A 26,984-nucleotide genomic window follows, 5' to 3' on the forward strand; every position below is an offset into this window, starting at 1 on the left:
GATGCAACTGTTTTCTATCTTGAGAAGTTAAACCAATGAAGATGCTCTAGGATGCAGACTATCATCCCAGCCTCACCACATGCCTTTTCTAATTGGCACCCTGAAAGATTTCACAGGAAAAGGGTGTTACTTTGGTGTTGTTGATTTAAAGGTTATCTAGTCACAGCGAAGCAGAGGAGAATTCATCTTCAGAATTCACCTTCTTACTGAAAGCCCATGGAGTGCCTTGGCAATTAAAAATTCCTATCACCTATAGCCGTTCCCTATGTGAGAAGGCTCAGAACTCGCCTTACAAATTGCTCTTTTGAAGATCAAAGGCAAGCTGAATGTGTCTGTGTGTGCTCTCGATGAGACTGTAATTTAATGGAATTTTTAGAGAAGGTTTCACTGGCAGTGTTTGGATGACAGCCCTGGGGCGGAGGATTCAGGGGAGCTTGGCCACTCTTCCCTTTGGAGCATCTTCCCTGCCTTTAATTGGCACCTCATTAGAAATTAATGAAAATGACATCCTCTGTTCTTCCTGCTCTAGGCATGGAATGCTACAAAAAGGCCCATCACAATTCATAACACATTCAATTTATATAGCAATGGCTCTTAAGCATTATTTATGAGATGTGAATTTCTTGTCAGCAGTTAATAACCTGTACAGAGTGGAAAGGGAATGGAAGAAAAGATTGCGAATATATATAAAAAAAAAGATTTTCTGCAGTGAAGAAGTGTTCTGTTTGAGTTCAAACTACCTTTCTGAGTCTTCAATTTCAGTAGTAAATTACTGTGTTTCCCCCCCCTCCAAAACCTTTCAGGGCAGTTAAACATCTCTCCAACACTCCATGCATCCCCAAGGAAATAACCAAACAACTCACCTTTTCCTAGAGAGATCCAAGCAGGCAGACAAGAGGAACACAAAAGCTATTTGTCAAAGACAGTTGTGTATGTTCCCATCTTTGTCCTTCATCATTTAACATACGGCAGCTGACTCAGTCATTTTTCTGGGTACACAGTATATGGTTCTTGGTAGACCAAACTCAACTTTCAGCTTCCTCTAGAAAGGGTCTATCTAAAGGGACTGTAGAAAGCTCTGGTTTTATTACCTCAACAAAAAAGTCAAATCTACCCCAAAAGGAGGATCTCAGAATTGTGCAAAGATAAGGGACTATAAAGTTAGATAACAACAACAACAACAAAAAAGAATGGAAGCCCAGGGCAAACCCAGTAGGCACTAGAGACTCAATCTCCTGCCCAGAAGGGTGAAAAGCATAACAGATAGGTGTTTCTTGCCCCCAGTGAAGCCAACCTAACAGCTGTTTCTGGATTTTCTTCAGCTAGGTATTAATAAGACCTTAGGAAATTAGGTAGTTTTATCAAAACTGAAGGGGAAACTGGGAGACTTGAATCTATCTCTGAATCTCATCACTAAATTGTGAATTCTACCAATTCTACCAGCTGCCTGACAAGAGGAAACATTAGCACACAGAAGACAAGACAATGTGTCTGAGTGACTAATTGCTTGATCTGCTATGGCAAATTCAGTTACTTTCAAGAAGGAAACAAGAGCATTTCTATAATCCCTGTTACTTAGGAGGTTGAGGCTGGAGGACTACAAATTCAAAACCAGCCAGGGCAACTTAGAAAGACCCTGTCTCAAAATAAAAAATTTTAAAAAAGGGTTAGGGATGTAGACCAGTGAGTAGCAGAGTGCTTCCTAGCATGTGCAAGGCTCTGGGTTTAATCTCCAGCACTGCCTACCCATCCCACCCCCCACCAAAAAAAGAGGGAAGAAAGAGCAGTTGGTGGAGGAGGAAGGAGAGAACATAAGGTTCAGGAGAAATCCACAATTCTAACTGAAGAACAACCAAAGGCCTATGTTATAAAGGCAACAGGCAAAATGGCCAGGTAGGCTTCACCATATTGCTAATAGTGAATTGCAGAAACTTTCCAATGGTTCACATGAACACAGAAACAAGAATCTGCAAACCTTAAAGAATTAGACAGACTGTTCAGCATGGGACAAAGTTGATTAGCCATCAGACCCCAAAGCTTCTTTGGTTAATCACAGTATCCCTGATCTATGAATTTAACATTACCTGGAAGAGCTGACCCACACATAGCCATGAATAAGATTCTGATCTCACCTGGACCATACCAAATGCATAAACACAATGAAGCCTAGAAACTCTGCAACAGGCTCTGCCCCCACCACCTATCTTTTTTTTTTTTTTTAATATGTATTTTTTAGCTGTAGCTGGACACAATACCTTTATTCCATTCATTTATTTTTATGTGGTGGTGAGGAGCAAACTCAAGGGCCCCCACCACATGTGCTAGGCAAGCGTTCTACCGCTAAGCTACAATCTCAGCTCCACCCCCATCTTAACCCTCTTTTTTATACTATTTAATAAACTTTTAATTACACACTGAATATCCTTTAAAAAAAAAAACTTCTCTGGATCTTTCATAATTGTTCCCTGCTCCTGCAACTGAATATATACTTAACAGAGTATGTAACAAACAGAGTAGATGTACAAACAATTTTCATGAGAAGCTAATACACCTCCTGCCCGTGCATTTCCAAAAGGGCAGATAATTGAGAAATAGGAATAGAAAAGACTATCTTCAGAAGATAGAAAAACTTCCAGGTGACACCACGTTATAATTGCTGAGTGAACTACGACCTAGTCCTCACTACCAGCAATAATACTTGTAGGCTATCTATGGCTATTCCAGAGGTGAAGGGGGGAATTCCAAAGTTAACTTCTTGGGATGAAATATATTCTCAGAAGCTACAACAAGGCTGGAAGTCTGCCTGATGATAGCTCTGTTCCATAGGCCAATACCAATACTATATATATATATACACACACACACATACATACATATATATATATATATATATATACATACATATATATATATATATATATATATATATATATATATATGATAATACTATACTTTTAAGATCAGGAAATAAAAACAGGGATAAGCTAGCCTAGAATAATTCAGCTACACAATTTTAACTTCATGTCACATGATGTATGTGATTAAGAGAAGATGAAAAATTGGTCTAAGTTTTGTTCCACTGTGAGTAAATACAAAGTTTCAAAAAATGCATCCCTGTACAGCAATCCTAAGAGATGGTATTACACTGGAGAATTAAAAAGCAAAGTTTACTTTCGGGCTACTTCAAGGTGTTAATTTGCTGAATGAACTAAGGTTCAAAAAAAAAATTTTTTTTATAATCAAATCTTGATATAAAAGGAATATTGGAGGGAAAGAGGAAGTACTCGGGACTGAAGTGGAGCAAATTATATTCCTTGCATGTATGATTATGTCAAAATGAGCCCCAATATTATGGGTAACTATAATGTACTAATAAAAACATTTTAAAAAGGGATATGGAAAGAGATTTCTCCATTTATCAAAAATAGTAACACACTCATTCAAATTTTATGGTACAAATCCCAGACTTCTGCTCGTTAGGTTAATTTCTAAAGTCACGAATGGGAAGGAACCAGTGTTAAGTGGTGAGGAGAAGTTGAAAGCACTGAGCAGTGAAAATGTAACTCAATATGTCTAAGAATAGTTGGAGATGCTTTTGTCTTCTTTGTATGCATGAGATGAAATGAAGGACATTTAGAAGCCAGAACCCTGCACTGATTTCTCAAGCTCTACCCCTACAGCTTGCAGAGAGGTACTTCAGCCTCTTAGGGTAATTGGTCTCTATCATGCTACTGGGGGAGATCTTACCACAGCGACACGATCCCAATTCTTGCTGTACCAGCTCCAGTTTGGTTTGGCACTGGAAGCACCGGCGTCGGCTCTTCTGTTTAGATCGGCTGGTTTCCTCAGACCGTTCAGTACTGTCCAGTAGTCGTGGCCGTTTCACTGGTGAAGCCTCATTCTCAGACTGTGAATCTGACCAAAACAACACATATTTGGGGATCAGGATTAGTGCTTGTCCTGGCAAGCACAACTGATAACTGTACTGCCAAGCACTCTTTAGATCAGACTTCTACCCCTGTCCAGGAAGGAACTGGACCTGTGTGAACAAGAGAGCCAATTTTACTTGCCTGGTTTATACTGTACAAACCAAGACAAGCCTGTACCTTTGGGGCTGACTTCTAACAAACCAGGCTTGAGTTGAAGAGGGTGGTAGGGGTGGCTCAACAAAAATCAGTTCTACATTGCTGCTATTGTTTAAAATAGCTAAGCTTTCATGATAAGACTATTCTAGCTAGAAATGGGATCCTCTCTTTATACCCTCTTCAATTGCAGCCCACATGGTTATTACTTGTATAAGTGGTTTACCTCTTCTTGTATTTATTTGGTGGTGGTAGTACTGGGAATTGGACCCAAAAGCATTCTATTATTGAGTTACATCCCCCACCCAACCATTTTTTAAAAAATTTAATTAATTTATTTATTTGGTACTGGGATTGAACCCAGGGACACTTAACCACTGAGCCACATCCCCAGCCTTATTTTATATTTTATTTAGAGAAAAGCCTCGCTAAACTGTGGAGGCTGGCGTTTAATCTGCAGTCCTTCGCCTCAGCCTTCCGAGTAGCTGGTATTACAGGGTGTGCAGTGTGTCTTGGGTTCTAATGTATCTTTATATCCCTATACTTAGCATAATTCCATACTGAAAGTCAGTGTTTAATGGGAGATTTAATCTTTTCTAGTAAAGTTTCTTCACATTTCTATTCCTAAACACGTAAGAATTTGGCTCTAATACCAAAAATAAGTCCAATTAATAATCAGAGTAAAAAAGTACCTATTCACAAACAAGCTATCCCATGGCTTCCACTGTGGGTGGTTACAGAAGGCAGCACTTGGCACCATAACCTTAGGGCCTGTGCCAAAATGAAAGGTGAGAGAGGTATAGTGTATGACAATTTGTATCTTATGCAATCTCAAAAAAGTAACTAAAATACAATAAAGTTCATGTCACAGGCAAGCTGTAAATAACTCTTGATTTCAAAAGGGGGTGGGGGGCAGCACTTGGGGCTCTGTACTCCTACAATAGTTGCTGGTGCATACTGAGGATGCACCTCTTGCCAAGGATCCAAAGTGGTTTGGAAGGGATTCTCCTAAATGGTTTTCTTCAAAACAATCCATATCCCACTACTTCTTACCTCTCCATCACCCTACCATGGTCTAAGTCATCACTATCTTGTCCAGCCTAAAACAACAGTGTCTTAACTGATCTCCCTGCTCATCCCTTTAAGCTCCCAAAGTCTACTTCCCACATAGCAGCCAAGTGATCTTAGTTTAGAATCACAACACTTCCCTGCTCAAAACCCTCTAATAGCTCCCCTCCTCAGAGTCCAAGTCCAACAAATACTTGCCATGATTCTCAAAAGGCCCCGCATGATTTACCTGTCCATCTCTCTCACTTCATCTCTTGCTGCTTTTTCCCTTTGTTACATCTACATTCCTCTTCTGACTATTACCTATCTCTGGATCTTTACACCTTTTGTTCCCTCTGTGGAGAACATGCTTCACTCAGGTGTATAGAGGATCTCATCTCCTTTAAGCCTTTGCTTCAAAGTCACATTTTCAATAAAGATTTCCTCCTGGATCATCCCATCTTGATTATCCTGTTCCCCTTCCCTAGCACTTAATCTCCTCCCTTTTCCTGACTTATGTTCCCCCACAGCACTTATCCTTTAACATGATCTCCTAGGAGAATGGAAACTCTTGGAAAAAAACAAGAAATTTCACCTACTTTGCTGTGTGCCCTCCATGCCTACAACTCAACAAGCATTTCTTGAATGACTGAATCTTCTCCTAGGCAGTTCTGATCTTCTATTTAAAGTGGTTCAAGTGAGGAGTTGCAGTATGTTGGATGTATTTCAGTGAAGGCCATCAGTATGCCTTTCCCCAGCCTCCTTCTGTGTGAGAAGGATGTTGCACTTCATCCAAGATCATCTGCTGGCTCTGACAGAAATAGGGTACAGTGTGCTCACAGCCCCAGCTCTACCACCTGGTGACTTGCATACAAAGGCCCTGCACCATTCTAAGCAACTGCAAACTTCATTTTTCATCTCATTTAATTCTTCCAGCCCTACATGACATTTTCCCCCAATACAAACCAACTAAATAAGGCATTTGATGAAAACAATTGAAAGCAAGTTCAGCCTATTTCCCAGCTCTGCTGAGCGAAGCTGTCCAGACCCAGTCAGTGTGGTGACTGAGGCAGTCAGACATGCCAGGCCCCTCCCATGCTTCTAGAAGAGCAACAAACAACAATCTAAATGTAAATCATTACAAAGCAGCCAGACAAAAGGAATTCACCTTGTATGTGCCACATTGTTCTCGTGGGGGTACTTCTTCACAAGCCAGAAATGGCACTATTTGTATTAATAGCCTTATTTAGATATACTTATTTGGGGGAGGAGGTAACAAGATGAAAAATTCTAGAGTAAAAAACCCTCCAAACAACAAAAAGGTGAATTCTAAGACAGACCTAAATTTGAAGCATCCTTGTAAGAAATTATCCTCCAACCTGGGTGAGGGTACACATAAGGAAAAGGCCGTTGAAAACTTTTCATTATAATATTATTAAAATCTGGAGGGCTGTAGCATGATGCCAGCATGCCTATAACATAAGAGGACTACTCAGACCTTGAGACTCTCATTCATCCTTCTGATAGAAATGAGTGTGTGTTCAGAAATGCAAAGTTCACATTCCAAATTCTTTCCAAGAGTCTAGCCCAAACTGTCAAATGTGTTGTCTACCTGAAGAGCACCCATTCCCATTTCTAAAGGAAATCTCTGTACCAAAAAGATGACGACTTAATTTCAGGTGATAATAAAGCAGGGGTGGGGAATTAAAAAAAGAAAAGGAATAAAACCCTACACTGCTGGCAATGTTATCCAAAGCTAATGATTTTTTAAATAAGGATATGTGAAAAAAATTACTGTTTGATTCCTATGACTGGGACACAGAATTCATATTTATGTAATCATAATCACCACTGAACACTCTGCTTTGATGGAATCCCCAAGAGTTAAGAGGCCTGTCCAGTCTTAAGTTCCTACTTTATCTGATCCAACAAATTATCAACAACAATGCTAAGGAATACATCCACATGATTTTTTGCCAAAATTTTCCTTTATCCATCCCATATTAATATAAAGAGTACTGAATTACTGTTCTGGTAGGCAATACACATGGGAAATTCCTGAAATAATGGGTCCTAAGGGAGGTTTCTGATGCTGCTTACAGTTTCTGGTTGCACTGTACTGGCTGTCCTAAAGGAACACTATTGAGCCCTAGTTGGTCCTTATTGAGCCCTAGTTGGTCCTCTGAGTCAGTTTCCTGGCATATGTTTAAGTCTACAATCAAAGGCATGTAAACAATGTCTGAGCTGTGAGAAGCAGTCCTCAACAATTCTAGACCAAGACAGACAAAATGTCTAACACAACATGTTTTTGTTTTTAAAGAATCAGGAAACTCTTTCCAGACGTTAGGAGATCTTCAACTCTTATATGCCCACTTATCCTTCCCTCACAGTTGACAGGTCTATTAGACAGGAAGAAATCCTTCTGACCTCTAGTGCTCCCTAAACACAAGATGGAGGGGAATGAAGTTCCTCAAACTGTTTATTACTCTCAAAATGCAGCCATCTGGGATGGTGACTGCATTATATATAACTTTTTGGTGAAGCAACCCATTCTTTTACATTTTATCACAAATCAACTTAATGTTTTAATAGAAGCCAATGAAATAAATAGTAGTCTACAGAATCATCATCATCTTATCTGCAGAAGAAACTTGCATATCCTTGGCTAATTACTTAATGAAACCTTGTGCAATGGGATGAGCTGCTTAAATAGAAGAAACAGATGTCCAGGGCAGGAATTCTAATTATATAATAATGAGCTACAAAATTCAACTATTCAATTATAAATTTTATATGAATTAGAAAGACTATCAGAATAGATCTAAATATGGTTAACATTAAAGGAACCATCTACTATCCATATCGGAATAAATTACACCTTGATTACCTACTTTTTGCTCACAAATATTATTCCTATTACCTTGAAGCATTTTCAGTTTCCTGAACAATGACAGAGAACACCTAATTAGCCTACTTGCATACTTTGAACTTGGCCAGTAAGGGTTAAATGTGGAGAGAAAGGTGAACAGAAATAACTCTTACATACAGCTTTAACTGTCAGAAGAAGCGAATCCTTGCAAGGAGCATGCTCATTAGCAGAAGGAGGATCTGTAGTGGTAAGCTAGAAACTGTTTCCACCCCGGAGTTAAGAGTGACTTCTAATTAAGGTCCTTCATAAAAAGCCAACAAAGCATCCCCCCCACCCCCTGCCACCCCTATGCTTGCTCTTGAGAACATAATCTAGTCTGGGAATACCCATGCAGAGCTGCCTCATTCCCATGCCAGGCTCATAGCCCTTGGTGTTCACCAACCCCGCACCCCCTGCCTTTTTTTCTTGCCAATGTTTAATGAAATGACAAAGATACCATATCAGATCTTCTAGTTGATCGAGATCATGTGATAAAATTAGGTAGGCAAATCTTATGAAAAAATAGTTTACCTATCAGCTTCTTTGATCCTAAGATAATCACTGCTTAATTGGTGACAGAAAGGAGAACAATCATTTTTTAAATATATGAACTTTTGATGAGAGAAATTCTTCTAATTGTGCTTTCCTAGTCAATTGTAGAAAGCAGTGTTAAGACTTTCAATTTAGGAACACATTTTAACTGGAAAGCTTGACTGAAGACAACAAACACAGCTACTTCTTTTAAAATTCTGTTTTGTCTCTGACAGAAATTCACATTTGTTCCTTACTGTCACTGTTCTTGTCTTTATTACTCATGTTCTCTCCTGAAAATTTCCAAATAAATTGTGTCAAGCCTGTCAAAAGTTGAATCCCAATCTCTCCTAATCTCCTGTCACTGTGCATCTGGCAGCGTGCATACACCCTGGGCCACTAACCATGGCTGTAGCCTGCTGACATCTCAAGGAGGATCCTAGCCCTCTGTACAAGTCAATACTCAATATAAAACAGGAGAGTGAGAGAAGCAAAGAGGCAACAAAAAGAAGAAAGTCTTCTTCTATTTCCTTCACTCACACCTTTTCTTAATTTCACGAAAGATGAATCTATTTAATCTCAGGCTATATGACAGCTTTTGAGGTACTCAATCAGTTTTTTTAGAACCTATCACAGAATCTTGACAGATTGACATTTGTGATCCCAACAGCCTGTGCAAACATCAGTAAGAGCAATAATTAATGAACCTTCACACATCAATCCAGTCTCTCCCTTTGACCATTTAAAAGGAGCTTAAGCTCCTACAACCTCTGTCCGTAAAAAGCATCACCCGATCTCTCACTAGAAAAACTGGTGAAAGAGACGAAAAAGTCTGTCGTATACTGAGTTTTTCTTTGTGTTTCTCCTCATGCTTTGCTTTCAGAGTGTATGCAGGGATTAGATTCATTCTCTCCTGGCAATTTTACTCTTTGTCTGCCACAAAAGACTTCAAAGACAGAAAAATCCCTCATTATCCATTAAAATAATTTTTCCTACTTTCCTTGACTGGGATTGCAAGGAAATTACCTTCCTAATAGCCCTAGAATAATTGTGGAATAACAAGTCTGTTAAGAAAAGCATTACATGGATAGAGAATGAGGTTTTAGAAGTCAAATATTAAAATTTTGTATAGAATGCCATCTTCATTTGAATGGAGATGGATCTAACTTGAAATATATGTAGGGTGCTAAGTCCTAGATCATAACCATTTGTTAGTTGTTCACAACCTGCTGGGCAGTACAATTCTTTTCTTCTCATCCAACCTCATTCCCCAACCTCCAAATTATTTTTGATGGTTCTCACCATTCATATTAGAGAGATGAGGGCACGCTCAATTCTCCCCCATAATCTCTGCCTTGGAGACTGAAAGCAGACCTTTGACTCTTCTCCCTAATGGGAATACAAGGCGGGAAGATGGAGGCCTAGTCAGTAGTTCTATTGAGAGTGCACCTGAATTTGTGGGCTCTCTGCCTTTCTCTGTAGGCTCAAAAAAACTCAAGGCACCAGAAATAATCTTTGGGGTAACTAGTATCATCTGATTTAGATCTTCATGACAGCAATGCAGAAGTTCCTTCTAACAGAGCCTTTTCTGAGTGGAAGTCAGCTTGAAGAGCAGCAGAACACACAGAAGTCACGGGTCACAATAATTTATGCCCTTCAGGACACAAGTACCCCATGTGCCCCAAAGGCATATTTTAAAGGCTGGGATTAGATTTCTCACTTCCTCACAGCCCAGCTTCCCTTCTGGTTCCTGTTATACAGGAATTCATCAAAGGTTCAAGTAGGAAAACCTGAATAGGAGCATCAGAGAGGAGTCCTTGCCTTGTTGCAAGCCTTAGCATCCTCCCAATCCTTCAATCTTTAATCAACTTTGTTTGTTTTGTTTTTGGTACTGGGAATTGAATGCATGGGTTCTACCACTGAGCTACATCCCCAGCCCTTTTTATTTTGAGACAGGGTCCACCCTAAGTTGCCTAGGCTGACCTTAAACTTGTGATCCTCCTGCCTCAGCCTCCCAAGCAGTGGAATTACAGGCCTGGGCCAAGGCCCTTTTTTTTTTTTATTTTGAAAAATTTCAAACATACAGAATAATAAACACCTATGTACACTCCATCCACATTCAATAATTATTAATGTTTTGCCACATTCCTTACATTCTCTCCCCCATAGTTACATATTTTTTCCCTTGTGAACCATCTGAAAATAGTTGCAAACACCAAAATATTTCATTCTGGAATACATACACATGTAATTTAACAGGATCATTTCCCTAAAAGACTAAAATATCACACTTAAGAAAATTAAGAGTAATGCTCCAACATCATCTAATAATCAAACTAATATTCAGTCCATATTCAAATTATCCCACTGTTTTCAAAGGTATATGCTATCAAGTTTCATTGTTATACTTGGCTCTTATGTCTTTACAGGCCTCTTTTAGTCTGGAACAGTATGTCTCCATCCATCCATCCACCCACCCACCCACCCACCTACCCATCCAATTCAAAAAATGTGGGCTTTTTTTTTTTTTTTTTTTTTAAATAGTCTTGGTTAGTTATCCTGTGGGATGTACCAAATCCCGTATTCAATATATTTATTAATAATATTGTTCAACTTTAAAGAAAGGAGATCTTTAATCATACATCAGAACTGTAAAACTTTCAGTGGGTATACAATAAGCCCACATGCCACAACTACAGGCAGGTGAAGAAGGGCAGGTACTGTGTAATCAATCCAGTTCCTACAATATCTTGGTAGGGAGGGAAAGAATACTCTTCCTCCAACTGCCTCCACTGCATATCTGACACATATGGGACATCAGGAAAGGTTTTTCTGTGACTTGATCTGTGGATACACTTAGGCAAATATTAGGAGATGAGCTAACTTCTATTATTTTAACTCATGAGTTCTTTCTTTTAGTCTGATGGCATTCTCTGTAACTAAACTGATTTTAAAGGGTCATGCAAGTAACTCCTCTAATTATTTTCTTTCCAATGGCCTCCTGGACTTTTTCTGATAACCCTTCTCCTCTGGCTGATTGTATTCTGTTGTTAATAGTTGCTAAAAGACATCTTTTCATTGATAAACTTCTCAACTCTTTCGAATTCTTGTTTCAAATCTAAGGGAAAATTTCATCAGATTAAAAAACACACCAGAAAAGCCCACATTTGCAAAAAGAATCAAAATCTCATTCAATACAATAACATTCCAAGTTTATTTGCTCTGTTTCATTTTTACAGGCCTCTAGATTAATGACCACTACATCCAGGGCCATAGAACATTTCATTAACTATTTCTCATGTGCCTACTCTGTGCTAGGCACTGAGTTTTTGAAGTGGCAAGTCAAAACTGAATAAGGCAGTGTTGAAGATATAGCTCGGTGGTAACACTTGCCTAACACACCTGAGGCCCTGGGTTCCATCCCCTGAAACACACACACACACACCAAACAACAACAACAAAAAACTGAGTAAGGCAGTGATCTCTCCCCTCAATGAGACCAATCCAGAACACAAATATTCCTACAGCACAGTATGTGCAATGTCAATGTACAAAAGGAATGCTATAAACATAAAAAATGAAAATGCTAAATTCTAGGGAGGAGGGGTAATTAAGAAGTAGAAGAGTAGAAGAGGGACAGGTTAAAAAATGTACCCTCTGAACTTAAGACCTAATACACACACACACACACACTTATTTATTTATTTATTTTAGTTGTTGATGGATCCTTATTTATTTATATGTGGTGCTGAGAATCGAACCCAGTGCCTCATACATGCTAGGCAAGTGCTCTACCACTGAGCTACAACCTCAGCCCAAGACTTATAATATTATATAGGTCAACAGATGACATTTAGCTCACATTTGTCATCCCCATGATTTTTTTTCTATTAGGCCCACCATCTGTATGTAAGTATTTACTCATTCACCTTCTTCTCTTTATCCCCCCCCCCCCCAAAAAAAATCATCAAGTAAATAGAGCATTTCACAGTCTGTGGAGCATAGGCTCTTGGAGAACACCAGTTTGATGGGTTTTTATGGAAATAAAGGTGCTAATTATCTTTCCCCTCTCTGACCTCAGCTGGTTCAATTTTCCCCCTCTAGGGGTCATAGATAGCTTGTAAAATATCAATTGTTGGCTCAATTTTCCTCCCATATTGGTTTGTCTATTCAGACACACACATGGTTTTCATTGCCAAATTCTCTCTACAAGGAGTCTTCCCAGCTCATTTTCTTTTTATTATTAAATGATTTATTTTGAGGTTCATATGTAATTATAAGAAACAATAATGATCTGATGCACCCTTCCTTCACCCAGTTTTCCAATGATAACATTTCACAAAACTCTAGTACAATATATCACAACCAGGAAACTGATATAGATGTGTCAAGATATGCAACATTTCCAACATGAGAAGGCTCCTTCAAATTGACCTTTTACAGCCATAACCACCACTTCCCTCCTTCTTTCTTGGTCCCTGGCAATCCTGTCAATCAGTGATCTTTCCTCTATTTCTATAATTTTGTCATTTCAATAACATCATATATATGGACATATATACAGTACTATAAGTGGAATCATACCACATGTAATATTTTGTCCAAACTCAGTTTTAAGCAGGTGGATATGACAAAAGAGATTCCTTAAGCTGTAATCATTACAATAATGAATGTTAACACACAGCATTACTCTGTGCCCATACTTCATAAATACTTTTAGATATATTAACTAATTTAGTTAATAGAGATATTAGTACCTGCATTCCACAAATGAGAAAACTGAGGCACAGGTTAAGAGAACTAACCAAGGTCACATAGCTAGTAAGTAGAACAGTTGGAATTTGAATCTAAGGCCCTGGACTAGATACCTCACTATTAATCATTATGCTATCCCATCTCCAATGATTGTTAAACTTAAAAGATTCTACCTGACTATTATGACAAGTTTCTGCTACTTTCTATCTATACAAATACTCAACTGTCTCTGGAATGAGGATAGAGGACAGATTCCGGACCAAGTATTGGAATGAAAACAAGCTCTTCTCTCTGTTCCAAAAAGAATCTTCTTGTGCAAATATGATCACCAGTTTCTCTGGGATACATCTCGGTTGAATAACTCCACTTGTCCCCTGTTTTTAGAATACAATTTATATGACACTTGTCATATCACTTTCTTCTCACTCCTGCTAACTCTAAGGAGGAGTTCTATAGATTGTAGTTTTTAATTTACATAAAATCAGTTTTATTCTTGATATTAATTTCGGATGTGCTAACTTTGTGCCATCTAACATATATTGAGTTTAATCTTGGATTTCAATATTCTCATACTATGGAAAAAGAATCCATCTACAATTTCTTTACTGATTATTCACAGGATAATGCAACAAAGTACATACCCCTACCACCACCATCACCACACAATAGCATAAAAAAAGCCAGATATCTCCATTTGAAATTTTCTTCTAATAAGCAGAAAAAGCAAAACATGTATTCACAGTTTTAAATGGGTCCAACAGGCAGAAGACAAAGCTTCCTCTTCCTAACCACCCTGAGAGCCTCCTACGGCTCATATACCAGTTAGAGCTTATAAATCACTCCTGGGTTCATCTGAAAAATTGTAGTCACCATCCCTGTTTGTAAAGTGCCACTTCTATTGCACTATTTACTGAAAGGACATCACCAGAAGCTAAATTCCAAGAAGTGGCTGGTCAGCAGAACCTGTCAGTCCAGCAGTAAATACAGTAGTGTTTCTTAGTAGCTGATACTTGGCCTAGCACCACCACTTCCTTGTTTTAGCTTCTCCATTAGCAACACCTGTCCTGCCTGCCCAATTAAATATTACTTTTCCCCATAGGTTTTTCAGTTCTCAATGAAACTGACAAAAAACCCTCAACAGATAATCTTTTCTAACATGCTTGGGTATTTTAGAGTTCAACAACAGAATAATACATTGATTTTTTAAAAAAATACTACTATTATAGTATCAGTAGTAAACAGTATAAAATAAGGGAACACTATTCAAGGTAAGACAAATCAGAATGAAAATCAAGATTAAGAAACCCATGTCTAAATCTCCTAATTTCTGTTCCTTGGCTACAAATCATTCAGAACCATGGGTGTTCAAAGACTCTTACAGTGATAAGTCTAGTCTTAAACTTTTATTCTACTATCTTTCCCAATATTATCAGAAAAGGAATATAAGTTATGATTTATTTTTCATCTCTTCAAGCAAAGAAAACATTTAAAAGGTCATAAAGTATCTATATATTCAGATTTATTTTCAAATAATTGTGTATAAGATGGGCAATACTATTTTCATTTAGTTTATCAGAACATTCATTTAGAAGTTAAACTTTGTAAAAATACAGAATGCTTTCTTCCTATTCTGTGGTTTCCTGAAGCCTAGGTTTTCACATTATGCCTTATCAAATTACAAAACTATTTTGAGCAGTTGGGTAGTACCTGTGACTGGCTGCTTCCTCCTACTGTTAACTTATATTTGATGAGGCTTGGAGGAAAGGGATATGCCAGAAGTCTTCAAATAATATTATACCCCAATACCTTGATTTTTCAAAGCACTGATGAACTTGTCCAGGGAGGGGTTAATCTGATCTGGCTCCAGGTCCTTTTTACCAGGAAGACTGAAAATAGGCGTCCTTTATAGAGAAACCCTGACTATAGGAGTAGAGTGGGGAAATGGATAAAGATGAATGAGATACCCCGTATGTACATAACATTACAAATTACAATCTTCATGTTTATCTAAAAAGAATAAAGGGGGGGGGGAAGATGAATGAGACACTAATTCAAGTAATTTTTCTGAATTACTGTTAAAAACAGATATAAAAAGTCAAATCATGCAAATAATCTCACTCCTATGAAGCTTAACTACCATCCCAGTGGATATTTTTAATCTTCCAATTATTCTGCCTGTTTTGTAATGCAAGATTCTAGGGTAAGGGCAGAATCAGCTATGTTTAATACTCGGCTTATGCTCAACAATAAAATAATAATATTAATAAAGGAGGAGGGGGGTAAAGACAAAGATCTCTGTAATAGAACAAGTTTCTAATGATGGTAATCTTGCCATAAGAGATTATCATCCTCTGGGATATGTGCTCCAGGTTTAATGTAAGGGGAAAATGTTTGAATGTTTGTATTTTGCTGTTTTAAAAAAAATCAGCTATTTAAATGCATAACTGTGTAGATGTTAAAATATCTGATTTGTTTTTTAAACTATTTTTTTCTAATTTAGCATCAGCTTAATTCAGCTCCTCTTTCTACCCATCACTTATAGTTTCTTCTACCCGAAATCTAGCCTTTTAACTCATTATTCTCGAAGCAAATTCTTAAGTAACTTATACTATGCTTCATTTTAAATCCCCTGATATAAAGCTAAATGGACCTAAATTTAGGCATATTCTAAATTGCCCAGAGAAAGGCCTTTTATTACCCTGAATGAATGCCGCAGGTGTTCCTTCCTCAAGACTATCTGTGTTGAGTTAGTACTACCAAGAGTTAGTACTAGAAAGTTTAGGATGGCTGAAGAAAGCTGCCTTAAGGTTTATAAAGGAAGAAGAAATAATCCCATTTGTAAAATGAGCTGCTGGAAAATCAGAGGCAAGGAATTCTGAATAAAAATTATTATCATGAAAATTGTATTTAATCCATATTTGAAACATGAGAAACAAGTACTTAACATTTTAACCTCAATTCAACTGATTCTACTCAACTCTGATGAGAGAACTGCTATTTATCAAATAGCAGTTCAGATTATGAACAGCCATACTAAAAATAAACTATATATCACATTAATGTTAAATTCCCAATTTTGATAATATTGGGAATTATTATCATATAGAATAATTTATTGATTTTTAAGAATTACACACTGAAGTTTTTAGTATAAAAGAATATTGGGTCTGCAACTTACTCAAATGGTTAGGCATGTGACAAATATACAGAGATAAGAGCCAATGTGGTAAATGTTAACACTGGAGAAGCTGGGTGAGTGATACCTGAAAATTTTATACAGCACTCCTATGACTTTTCTGTAACCCTGAAATTGTGTTTTTTAAAAAAGCACAATTGTATTCTAGAGTAGCCACACTTAGAGGTGACTGGCTAGAGTGCCTACTGATTCTTTTCCACAAGTGTGGCACTGCTGAAGTCTGCTGGAGGAGCACATGAAAAATGGCTGCAGTAGACAGTCAGCAGTAAAGTCAAAGCTCAGGCTTCTTTGTACCTGCAGTAAAGCCAGCACTGACCTATAATATACTTTAATGACTAGTCACAGACTTTACATGTCACTCTGTTACAATCTATAATTTTTTAACTTTTTATAGAAACAAAGCAGCAGCAGCTAGAACATCTTTTCAAGTAAATATGTACTCTGGCCCACATTCAAGGTAAAAACCTCAAAGAGTGTCTGCTATAGTCTCTATCTCTTGCTAAAGGAACAAAAAAAAAAAAAAAAGGACAAAATCTAATTTTCTTACACACACACACACTTTTAATAAGTTTTCAAAGGGCAGATGAATGTGGGAAATGCATATAATATAACTAACTCCCCCATCCATTGCCCTAACAGAGATGCAGTTTATTTAAATTTCTGAGTTGTGATTCTGCTAATAGGGAATGGATTTCTAAAATTCTGTGGGTGGATACTGCTAATGAAACAGAGAATTCAGAACGGCGGGGAGCATAGGCCAAATAAGCTTTTATAGCAGATTGTGTGTGTGCACCAAAAATAATTATACATATATAGTGGGAGGCTGCTTAACTGAGCCCACAGAGGCACTTGGCTGTTCAGATAACTAATCACAATATGAAGTCCCCCATGACAAAGATGCCTCCAAGGTTAAACTGTCTGATTTTTAATCATAAACAAGTGAATTTATGGGCTAAAGTATCTCCTCATGTTGTTGGTTTAGATGTAAGCGCCAGTCTTTTTTAACCAAGATTTTAACCACACACACACACACACACACAAAACAAACAAACAAACAAAAAACCCCAAACCCAAAACAAACTGATAATGCTTTGTGGCCTCTAAGTTGTGATGTACCCCAGAAAAAAAAAAAGGAATACTTAATTACAACTTAAAAAAACAAAAACAATACAAAACTCAGAGAAGAGCTCAGGAAATAAGAGTTTTTTTTTCTTTTCTTTTTTTTTTTTTTTTGGTGTATGTGTGTGTGCGTGTGTGTTTTAAGAAAGCAAGCTTGTGAAATCGCTGTAAAGATTACTTTCCACCAATGCATACAATAAAATTTAACTTTTAAAACAGGACTTAGAAAAAAGGCAAAATAAAACAAAAAATGTTTGATTTTACCAGTTCTAATTCCCAATTTTCTTAAGAAAGGACAAAATACTTTCTGAAATTTTTTTTGTCATTCATAGCCATGACCTGTTCAAACACAGGCTGCCAAATGCCTTTCTTCTTTTCAAGACTTCACTACGGGCTGAGGTTGTGGCTCAGTGGTAGAGCGCTTGCCTTGCATGTGTGAGGCACTGGGTTCAACCCTCAGCACCACATAAAAATAAAGATATTGTCTCTATTTATAACTAAAAATAATTTTAAAAAAGACTTCACTGACCTCCTCCTTTCCAAGTGTGCATTCTCCAGTCTGACTAGCCTAGAGTCCTTATGACCAGCTTCTGATTCCATCTCTTTTTTCCAATCACAAAGTCTGTGTAAGTTCTTCCTTACTTTCCTCTATACTCCTTTTGTTTCAGGTATATTTTGTCTATATTCTCTATTGAGCATTTACCAGGTATCTTTTTATGTGCTTTTAAATATATTATTTCCTAACTTTAAATATTCATTCTATTTTACAGAGAAGAAAACCGAGATCTGTGGAGAGGTCCAACAATTCTTCCAGTTATGTGACTGGCAAACAGGGGCACTGGCATGTAAGCCCACGCAGTCTGCATGTAGAGCCCATAGTCTCAACCAACACTCGCTACTTCCTTCTCTTTAGGGACAGGGACTTTAACTTGGGTACATTCTTGCCCCCCCACCCCAATTCCTAAGAATCACAGCATTCCACTGAGTCTACCCTCTCCTCTTCTGCCAATGATTACATAAGAAACCATAGTCCTGATTTTGTCCCAGATAACTTTTAGTTCAAGAAAGCAGACTAAACATTTTCCCCTGATTCTTCCCATAGACCTAACTGAAATAAAAGCACAAAACAACATGAAAAATGAACAGAAGTTTTCTGTTTAACTCAATCAATAAACAAAAGATTTCAAACAAAGTTCTAGAAGCTGATATCTGGATTGAAGTGGGCTTATGGTGAAACCTGGGGCAGCTGCAGGCCACTATGTGCAAGGAAAATCTTAAGAGGCCTCAGAAGCAGCTGGAATGGGGAGAAGCAGAATGTTCAATAGGGCAGACAGCAGGGGGATCCACTCAAAGTACATCTATAGAACAACTGTACTAGTTTGCGTCTCCCATCCTTGACAGCCAGCCCCCTCTGCCTGGTAAAAATCTTGACATCTCTTCTCTAAAGGAATGGTGTTTGTCTAAGCAAAGCTACATCTGCAGTCCCTTCAAAGTCAGATTCTCCTTCTAAATTTGAAAGCCTGACAGTAGGTTCTCAACTTGCTTATAACTAATGCTGCGAGTTAATGCCTCTACCCCACTGTCCCACATAGAAACTCTAGTTAAAATCAAAAACAAAAACAAAAACAAAACACCCAAGAAAGAGAATTGGTTGAAAACATTCCTACTCTTCCAGCCACAACACTGCAAGCCATAGAGCTGCATTTCCAAACACACGGCCCAACACCACTGCCTGACCCCACATGACCGGAAACCCCATCTCTGAAAGCAGCTGCCTCCATCTTGGGACGTCTTTGTTGCCAACTTTAGTTGGGGCAACTCCCAGCTTGGGATACCAGCTGGGGCCTAGAAGCAATATCAAGGTAACTATAGTCCACAACTCCTCCTTCTCCCACAGCCACTAACCCGGCATAGTGCTTGTAGCCAATCCATAGCTCACAAAGCCTGGTCCTGAACTGCCAAATACAAACAGCTCTTGGCAACAGATGCATAGCCCCCAGAGCGCAGTCCACAAGACCTCCCAAGAGACAGGTTCCTGATTGGGAAGTAGAAAGGGGGGAGGTGAGTGAGATACATTTTTGAGACTAAATAAGAGACCAGGAATTTTGAGGCCCATGGGCGATATAAGGAGATAAGACCAGGCACCCACATCACAAGAGCAGGCCCCAAATGAGATCCTTGGGTGCAGTCTTCCATGGGGACCGGCAAGTGTTATACCCCACACCTCCAGGAGCTCCACTCCCAAGACTAACCCTATTACCCTAATAGCCTTCACCATTCTGGGGGTTGAGACACGAGAAAACAACAGACAACCCCATCTATTAGATGAGAGGAGAAGCAGGAAAGATACTGATCGCCAACAAAACCAATTCTTTTCTCTCTTTTTTCCCTTTTCTCTCTCTCTCTTCTCCTGCCCTCACACTCCCAACATTTGGGAAACCAAGTACTTTTCATGGATTAGGCTACTGAGGACTGGGATGTCTGAATAGTAAATTACAGTTGTGTTGTATATTCTTTTATCTCCTATTTTTACATTTTTTATTTTTCTTAATTTTTATGTTTGTTTGCTTTTTGTACTCTCTATTATCTTCTCACTTACTTGTCTCCTCAAAATCACTTTCTCTCTTTTCTCCTGTTACTAGCCAACTTCTTTAGATTCCTCTTTCACTCTTCCTAAGATCTAATAAACTCTATATCCTCACCTCCTACCTCCTTAAAATCTTATTCTATACCCCACCGCTTGTTCTCTCTTTGTCCACATTAAGAAACTGTAGACTCTTTTGCAAATCTACTGACTATATTATACATAATAACTGAACTCACCATTTCTGTATATTGTGACTAAACCATAAACATCTTAATGGAAGCTATTTGGTTTAAGGCTGCGTATTATTTGTATTGGGATCTGTTAATATTAATCTGCCCATTAAAAGAGAGGTACTGGAACCTTGCAGGGACACTATAAGTCTATAGGGTAAAAATTTGTACACCTCGGGATCCTCAGTGCTAGAAGGGAAGACACACAAACATCATGAAAAAACAAGGGAAGAAAGTGCCCCCCCCAAATCAAGATACTACCTTTTAGAATCCGCGGCCAGCAGAACAGAAGAAATGAAAAAGTTCAGGATGTACATAATTAAAATGTTCTGTGAATTAAAGGATGATATAAGAGAGCAAATACAGGCAGCAAAAGAACATAAGCAAATAAAGAAAGCAAAAGATTACTTCAATAAGGAGATAGAGGTCCTGAAAAAAAAGAAAAACAGAAAACCTTGAAATGAAAGAAACAATAAACCAAATTAAAAACACAATAGAAAGCGTCACCAACAGATTAGATGGCTTGGAAGACAGAACCCCAGACATTCTCTTGAAAAGAATGTTGACCACACAGTGAAGATGGTAAAAAACCATGAGCAAAACATTCAAGAATTATGGGATAACATAAAAATACCAAATTTAAGAATTACTGAGATACAGGAAGGCATAAAGTTACAAACCAAAGGAATAAACAATCTATTCAATGAAATACTATCAGAAAAAATTTCCAAATACGAATAATGAATTGCAGAATCAACTACAAAAGGCTTACAGGACACCAAATGTACAAAATCACAACAGATTACACCAAGGCACATTATAATGAAAATGCCTAGTATACAGAATATAAGGAGAGAATTTTTAAAGAGAAGAAATCAGATAGAGGGAAACCAGTAGTATCTCTGCAGATTTCTCAACCCAGACCCTGAAAGCTAGAAGATCCTGGATAACATATACCAAGCTCTGAAAGAAAATGGATGCCAACTAAGAATCTTATATCCAGCAAAATTACACTTCAGATTTGATGACAAAATAAAAACCCTCCAGGATAAACAAAAAAGGTAAAAAGAGTTTACAGCTAGAAAGCCTGCACTACCAAACATTCTCAGCAAAATATTCCAAGAGGAGGAAATGAAAAACAACAATGAAAATCAGCAAAAGGAGGTATTACACTATGCTGCCTCCAAGAGACCCATCTCATAGGAAAAGATATCAACAGACCTGAAGGTGAAAGGTTGGGGAAAAACACACCACTCACATGGACTGTGGAAACAACCAGGGATTTCCATCCTCATATCAAATAAAGTAGACTTCAAACCAAAGTTAATCAAAAGGGATAAAGAAGGACATTTCATACTGCTTCAGGGAACCACACATCAACAAGACATACCAACTTTAAATATATATGCCCCAAACAATGGAGAATCTGCATTGATCAAATTCTTCTCAAGTTCAAGAGTCAAGTACACCCAAATACAATGATTCTGGATGACTCTAACACACCTCTTTCATCACTGGATAAATCTTCCAAACAAAGAAACTATGGAACTCAATAATACAATCAATGACTTAGACTTAATAGACTTATATAGAATATTTCATCCATCAACCAGTGAATACACTTTCTTCTCAGTAGAACATGGATCCTTCTCTAAAACAGACCATATATTATGCCACAAAGCAACTCTTAGCAAACAAAAAAGTAGAGATACTACCCTGCATTATATCAGATCATAATGGAATGAAATTAGAAATCAATGATAAAATAAAAAATAGAAGCTACTCCAACACCTGGAAACTAAATAATATGCTACTGAATGAATAATAAATAGCAGAAGACATCAGAGAGGATATTAAAAAATTCTTAGAGATAATTGAGAACACTGATATAATATATAAAAAATCTCTGGGAAACTATGAAGGCAGTACCAAGAGGAAAGTTCATAACATGGAGTTCATTCCTTAAAAGAAGAAAAAAATCAACAAATAAATGACCTAACATTACATCTCAAAGTCCTAGAAAAAGAAGAACAAATCAACACCAAAAGCAGTAGAAGACAGGAAATAATTAATTCAGAGCTGAAATCAATGAAACAAATCAAATTGGCAAAACAAAAAGTTGGTTCTTTGAAAAAATAAATAATACTGATAAACCCTTCGCCATGCCTACAAAAAGGAGAGAGAAAACTCAAATTACTGAAATCTGAGATGAAAAAAAAATATCACGAAGGACACCACAGAGGTACAGAAGATAATTAGAAATTATTTTGAAAATTTGTACTCCAATAAAATAGAAAATATCAAAGATACTGACAAATTTTAAGATCATATGATGCATCCAAACTGAATCAGAACGATATACACAAGTTAAACAGATCAATTTCAAGCAATGGAGTTGAAGATGCCCATCAGAAGCCTAACAACCAAGAAAAGCCCAGGACCGAATGGATACACAGCTGAGTTCTACAAGTTCTTCAAAGAACTAATATCAATACTCCTCAAATCATTCTATGAGATAGAAAAGGAGGGAACACTTCCAAACTCATTCTATGAGGCCAATATCATCCTGATAACAAAACCAGACAAAGATATCAAAGAAAGAAAACTTCCGAACAATATCTCTAACATAGATGCAAAAATTCTCAATAAAATTCTGGCAAATCAAATACAAAAACATATTAAAAAGACAGTGCACCACAATCAAGTAGGGGCTCATCCCAGGTAATTCATTATATCAATAGACTTAAAGATAAGAATCATATGATTATCTCAATAGAAGCAGAAAAAGCATTCAACAAAACACAGCACCCTTTCATGTTCAAAACCTAGAAAAACTAGGGACAGTAAGAACAAACCTCAACAAGGTAAAAGCTATCTATGCTAAACCCAAAGCCAACATCATTCTAAATGGAGAAAAATTGGAAGCATTCCCTCTAAAAATTGAAACAAGACAAAGATGCCCTCTTTCACCACTTCTATTTAACATTGTTCTTGAAACTCCAGCCAGAGCAATTTGATGAAAGAAAGTAAAGGGATACAAATAGGAAAAGAAGAACTCAGACTCCCAACCACTATGTGCTGATGACATTTTGATTTTATACTTAGAGGACCACCCCCCCAAAAAAAACCAACCCTACCAGAAAAATTCAAGAACTAATTAATGAATTCAGCAAAATAGCAGGATATAAAACCAATACCCATAAATCAAAGGCATTTCTGTACATCAGTGACAAATCCTCTGAAAGAGAAACTAGGAAAACCATCCCATTTACAATAGCCTCAAAAAAAAAAAAAAAAAAAAAAAAACACAAAAAAACTTGGGAATAAACGCAAGAAGTGAAAGACCACTACAATGAAAACTATAGCTTGCTAAAGAAAGAAATTAAAGAACACCTTAGAAAATGGAAAGATCTCCCTTGTTCTTGAATGGGCAGAATTAATATTGTCAAAATGACCATACTACTGAAAGCATTATACAGATTGAATGCAATTCCAATCAAAATCCCAATGACATTCCTCACAGAAATAGAAAAAGCAATAATGAAATTCATCTGGAAAATAAGAATAGCCAAAGCAATCCTTAGCAAGAAGAGTAAAGCAATCCTTAGAGCAAGAAGAGTGAAGCAGGAGGCATCACTATACTAGACCTTAAACTATACTACAGAGCAACAGTGACAAAAATGGCATGGTACTGGCACCAAAATAGATTTGTAGACCAATGGTACAGAATAGAGGACTCAGAGACAAACCCACATAAATACAGTTACCTCATATCATACAAAGGCACCAAACACTATATTGGAGAAAAGATAGCCTCCTCAACAAATGGTGCTGGGAAAGCTAGAAATCCATATGCAGCAAAATGAAATTAAGCCCCTATCTCTCACCATGCACAAAACTCAACTCAAAATGGATAAGGACCTAGGAATTAGACCAGCGACCCTGCGCCTGATAGAGGAAAAAGTAGGTCCAAATCTTCATCATGTGGGATTAGGCCTTGGCTTCTTATGGCACAAGTATCAATAAATGGGAGGGTTAAAACTGAAAAGCTTCTTCTCAGCAAAAGAAAGGATCAGTGAGGTGAAGAGAGCACCTACAAAATAGGAGAAAATTTTTACCACATGCACAGAGGGAGCACTAACCTCTAGGATATATAAAGAAATCAAAAAACTTAATAACAATAAAACAAACAACCCAATCCACAAATGGGCTAAGGAACTGAATAGACACTTCTAGGAAGATGATACACAATCAATCAACAAATATATGAAAAAATGTTCAGCATCTCTAATAATTAGAGAAGTGCAAATCAAAACTACTCTTAAGATTTCCTCTCACACCAGTCACAATGGCAGTTATCAATAATACAAGCAACAATAAGTGTTAGGGAGGATGTGGGGAAAAAGGCACACTTATACATCGTGGGTGGGACTGCAAACTGGTACAACCAACCTGGAAAGCAGTGTGGAGATTCTTTGGAAAACTTGGAATGAAACCACCTTTTGACCCAGCTATCTCACTCCTCAGTTTATACCCAAAGGACATAAAAACAGCATACTACATTGATACAGCCACATCAATGTTCACTGCAGCACAATTCACAATAGTTAAATTATGGAACCAACCTAGATGCCCTTCAATAGATGAATGAATAAAAGAAAAGAAAATAATGGCATTTGGAGGTAAATGGATGAAGTTGAAGAATATCATGCTAAGTGAAGTAAGCCAATCCCAAAAAACTAAAGGATGAATGTTTTCTTTGATATGTACATGCTGATCCATAATGGGGTGGGCTGGGGGTGGGGAATGGGTGGAATGGAGGGACTCTGGATAGGGCAAAGGGGAGGGAGGGGAAGGGAGGGAACATGGGGGTAGGAAAGATGATGGAATAAGATGGGCATCATTACCCTAGGTACACACATGAAGACACAAATGTGTGACTCTACTTTGTGTACAACCGGAGAAATGAAAAATTGTGCTGTATGTGTACTATGAATTGGAATGTATTCTGCTGTCATGTGTAACAAACTAGAATAAATAATTTTTTTTAAAAGGAGAATACTACTAACCATGGGGATGAGAAATAATATGAACTAAATCTTCATATTTCATACCAGTTGAATCTCAAAGAGTAGGATTTTAAGCTTTCCCCCCATCCCACAGTTACAAATCAACCTACAGAATTATAGTATTGAGAGAAACTGTCCAGAAAAAAAAGCTGGCCAGTTTTGTGGAGTAGGATCACACACTCGTTTTCTTCTTTTCTAAATTATTCTGTGGTATGATGTACTACCATGTCTTACTTTTTCCCTCCTCAGTCCACAGAATTTTCAGGTGATGTTATTATTATCTGTCTTTATTCAGAAAAGAGGAAACGTCTAGTCCATCTTGTTTCAGCTAACCAAAAGAATTAAGAGGAAATCTCTGTCTCCTTCCTAATACTCTTGGAGGGAAGTAATACTTCTAGGTTTCTGCTACCAACAAATCTTACTCGTATACTTTTTCTAATATTTTCTATTTTTTTCTCTTTCTGGTTCCTTTTTCTCTTTGTATTTTAGCAAGGATTAAATATTTCCCAATCTTACCATCTCCACTTAAAAAAAAAAAAATGTGTGACCCTGTCTTTCCTTCCAACCATCAGTATCTATTGGTTTTTTAATAGTACAACTAACACCATAATGAATGATTCTGTTGGCTGCCTTTAGTTCCCTGTTACTAAGAGCCTCTTTAGTGATCCTGGGCTTTATACAAACTTCTTTCAGTTTTGCCAATGGTCTTTTGAGAGCCACTCAATAGCTTTCCCTAGTTCTCCTATTTCCTGATCCCTCTTCACGTGCATCTTTCACGATTCTATAGGAAGCTTTCTCCTTTCTTTAGCTTTCTTAATTAAATGGCTTCTCTTTCTTTCCTGACCCGACATATAGTCCTTAAGTCTCTTATTCTTCTGAATTCTTTTCCTTACTTATTTACACAGTGTTAATCTTTACTAGTTGGATAACTTCCAAAACAGGCCCATATTTTTTCTACAGAACTGTCTAAAAATCTGAACTTGAGCTCATCAGAGACCAGAAATTGTTTCAACCAGTATTCCTTTGCCTTTTTTCCTTTCCAGTCAAGTCTTTCTTTCTTAAGTTCCTCGTGTTTATACTTTGCATTCTTTATTCTGCTAACTCTAATCTGATGATAAAACCTGTCAATTATTTTTTTTCTAAAACATTTTTCTCAGATTCATCTCTCTTCTTTATTCCATTGGACACTACCCATAGAACATACTCTGCATGAATAAGGATGAATTGATTTTTTTTTTTTGGTTAAACACTTTTTTTAACATGCAAAATGGAAAAAAATCTATTTAAATCAATGGCAAGGCATTTTATAACCTGAAGGACACTTCTATAACATTAATTCTTAGTTTTTCTAGTTTTCGATATTGAGATTATCTTATATTAGCCTTCTTTAAAACAAGATATACCTACGCATATCTTAGGGCATCAGAGAAAAACAATTTTTCTAACAGCAGGATATTATA

At 37.4% G+C, this 26,984-nt stretch overlaps 1 protein-coding gene across 1 annotated transcript in view; it reads right to left on the bottom strand.

Moving 5' to 3' along the window:
• The window catches only part of Zfand3 (zinc finger AN1-type containing 3), a 313,535-nt gene that overhangs the window by 29,336 nt on the left and 257,215 nt on the right, over positions 1–26,984 (bottom strand). Inside the window, exon 5 of the mRNA XM_027943576.2 lies at positions 3,748–3,915. Within this exon, the coding sequence (XP_027799377.1) occupies positions 3,748–3,915 (168 nt within the window). The remainder of the gene's footprint in view (positions 1–3,747; positions 3,916–26,984) is intronic.

The sequence above is a fragment of the Marmota flaviventris genome, chromosome 6 (genome assembly GCF_047511675.1).
Source record: "Marmota flaviventris isolate mMarFla1 chromosome 6, mMarFla1.hap1, whole genome shotgun sequence".
In the NCBI taxonomy this organism is placed as follows: domain Eukaryota; kingdom Metazoa; phylum Chordata; class Mammalia; order Rodentia; family Sciuridae; genus Marmota; species Marmota flaviventris.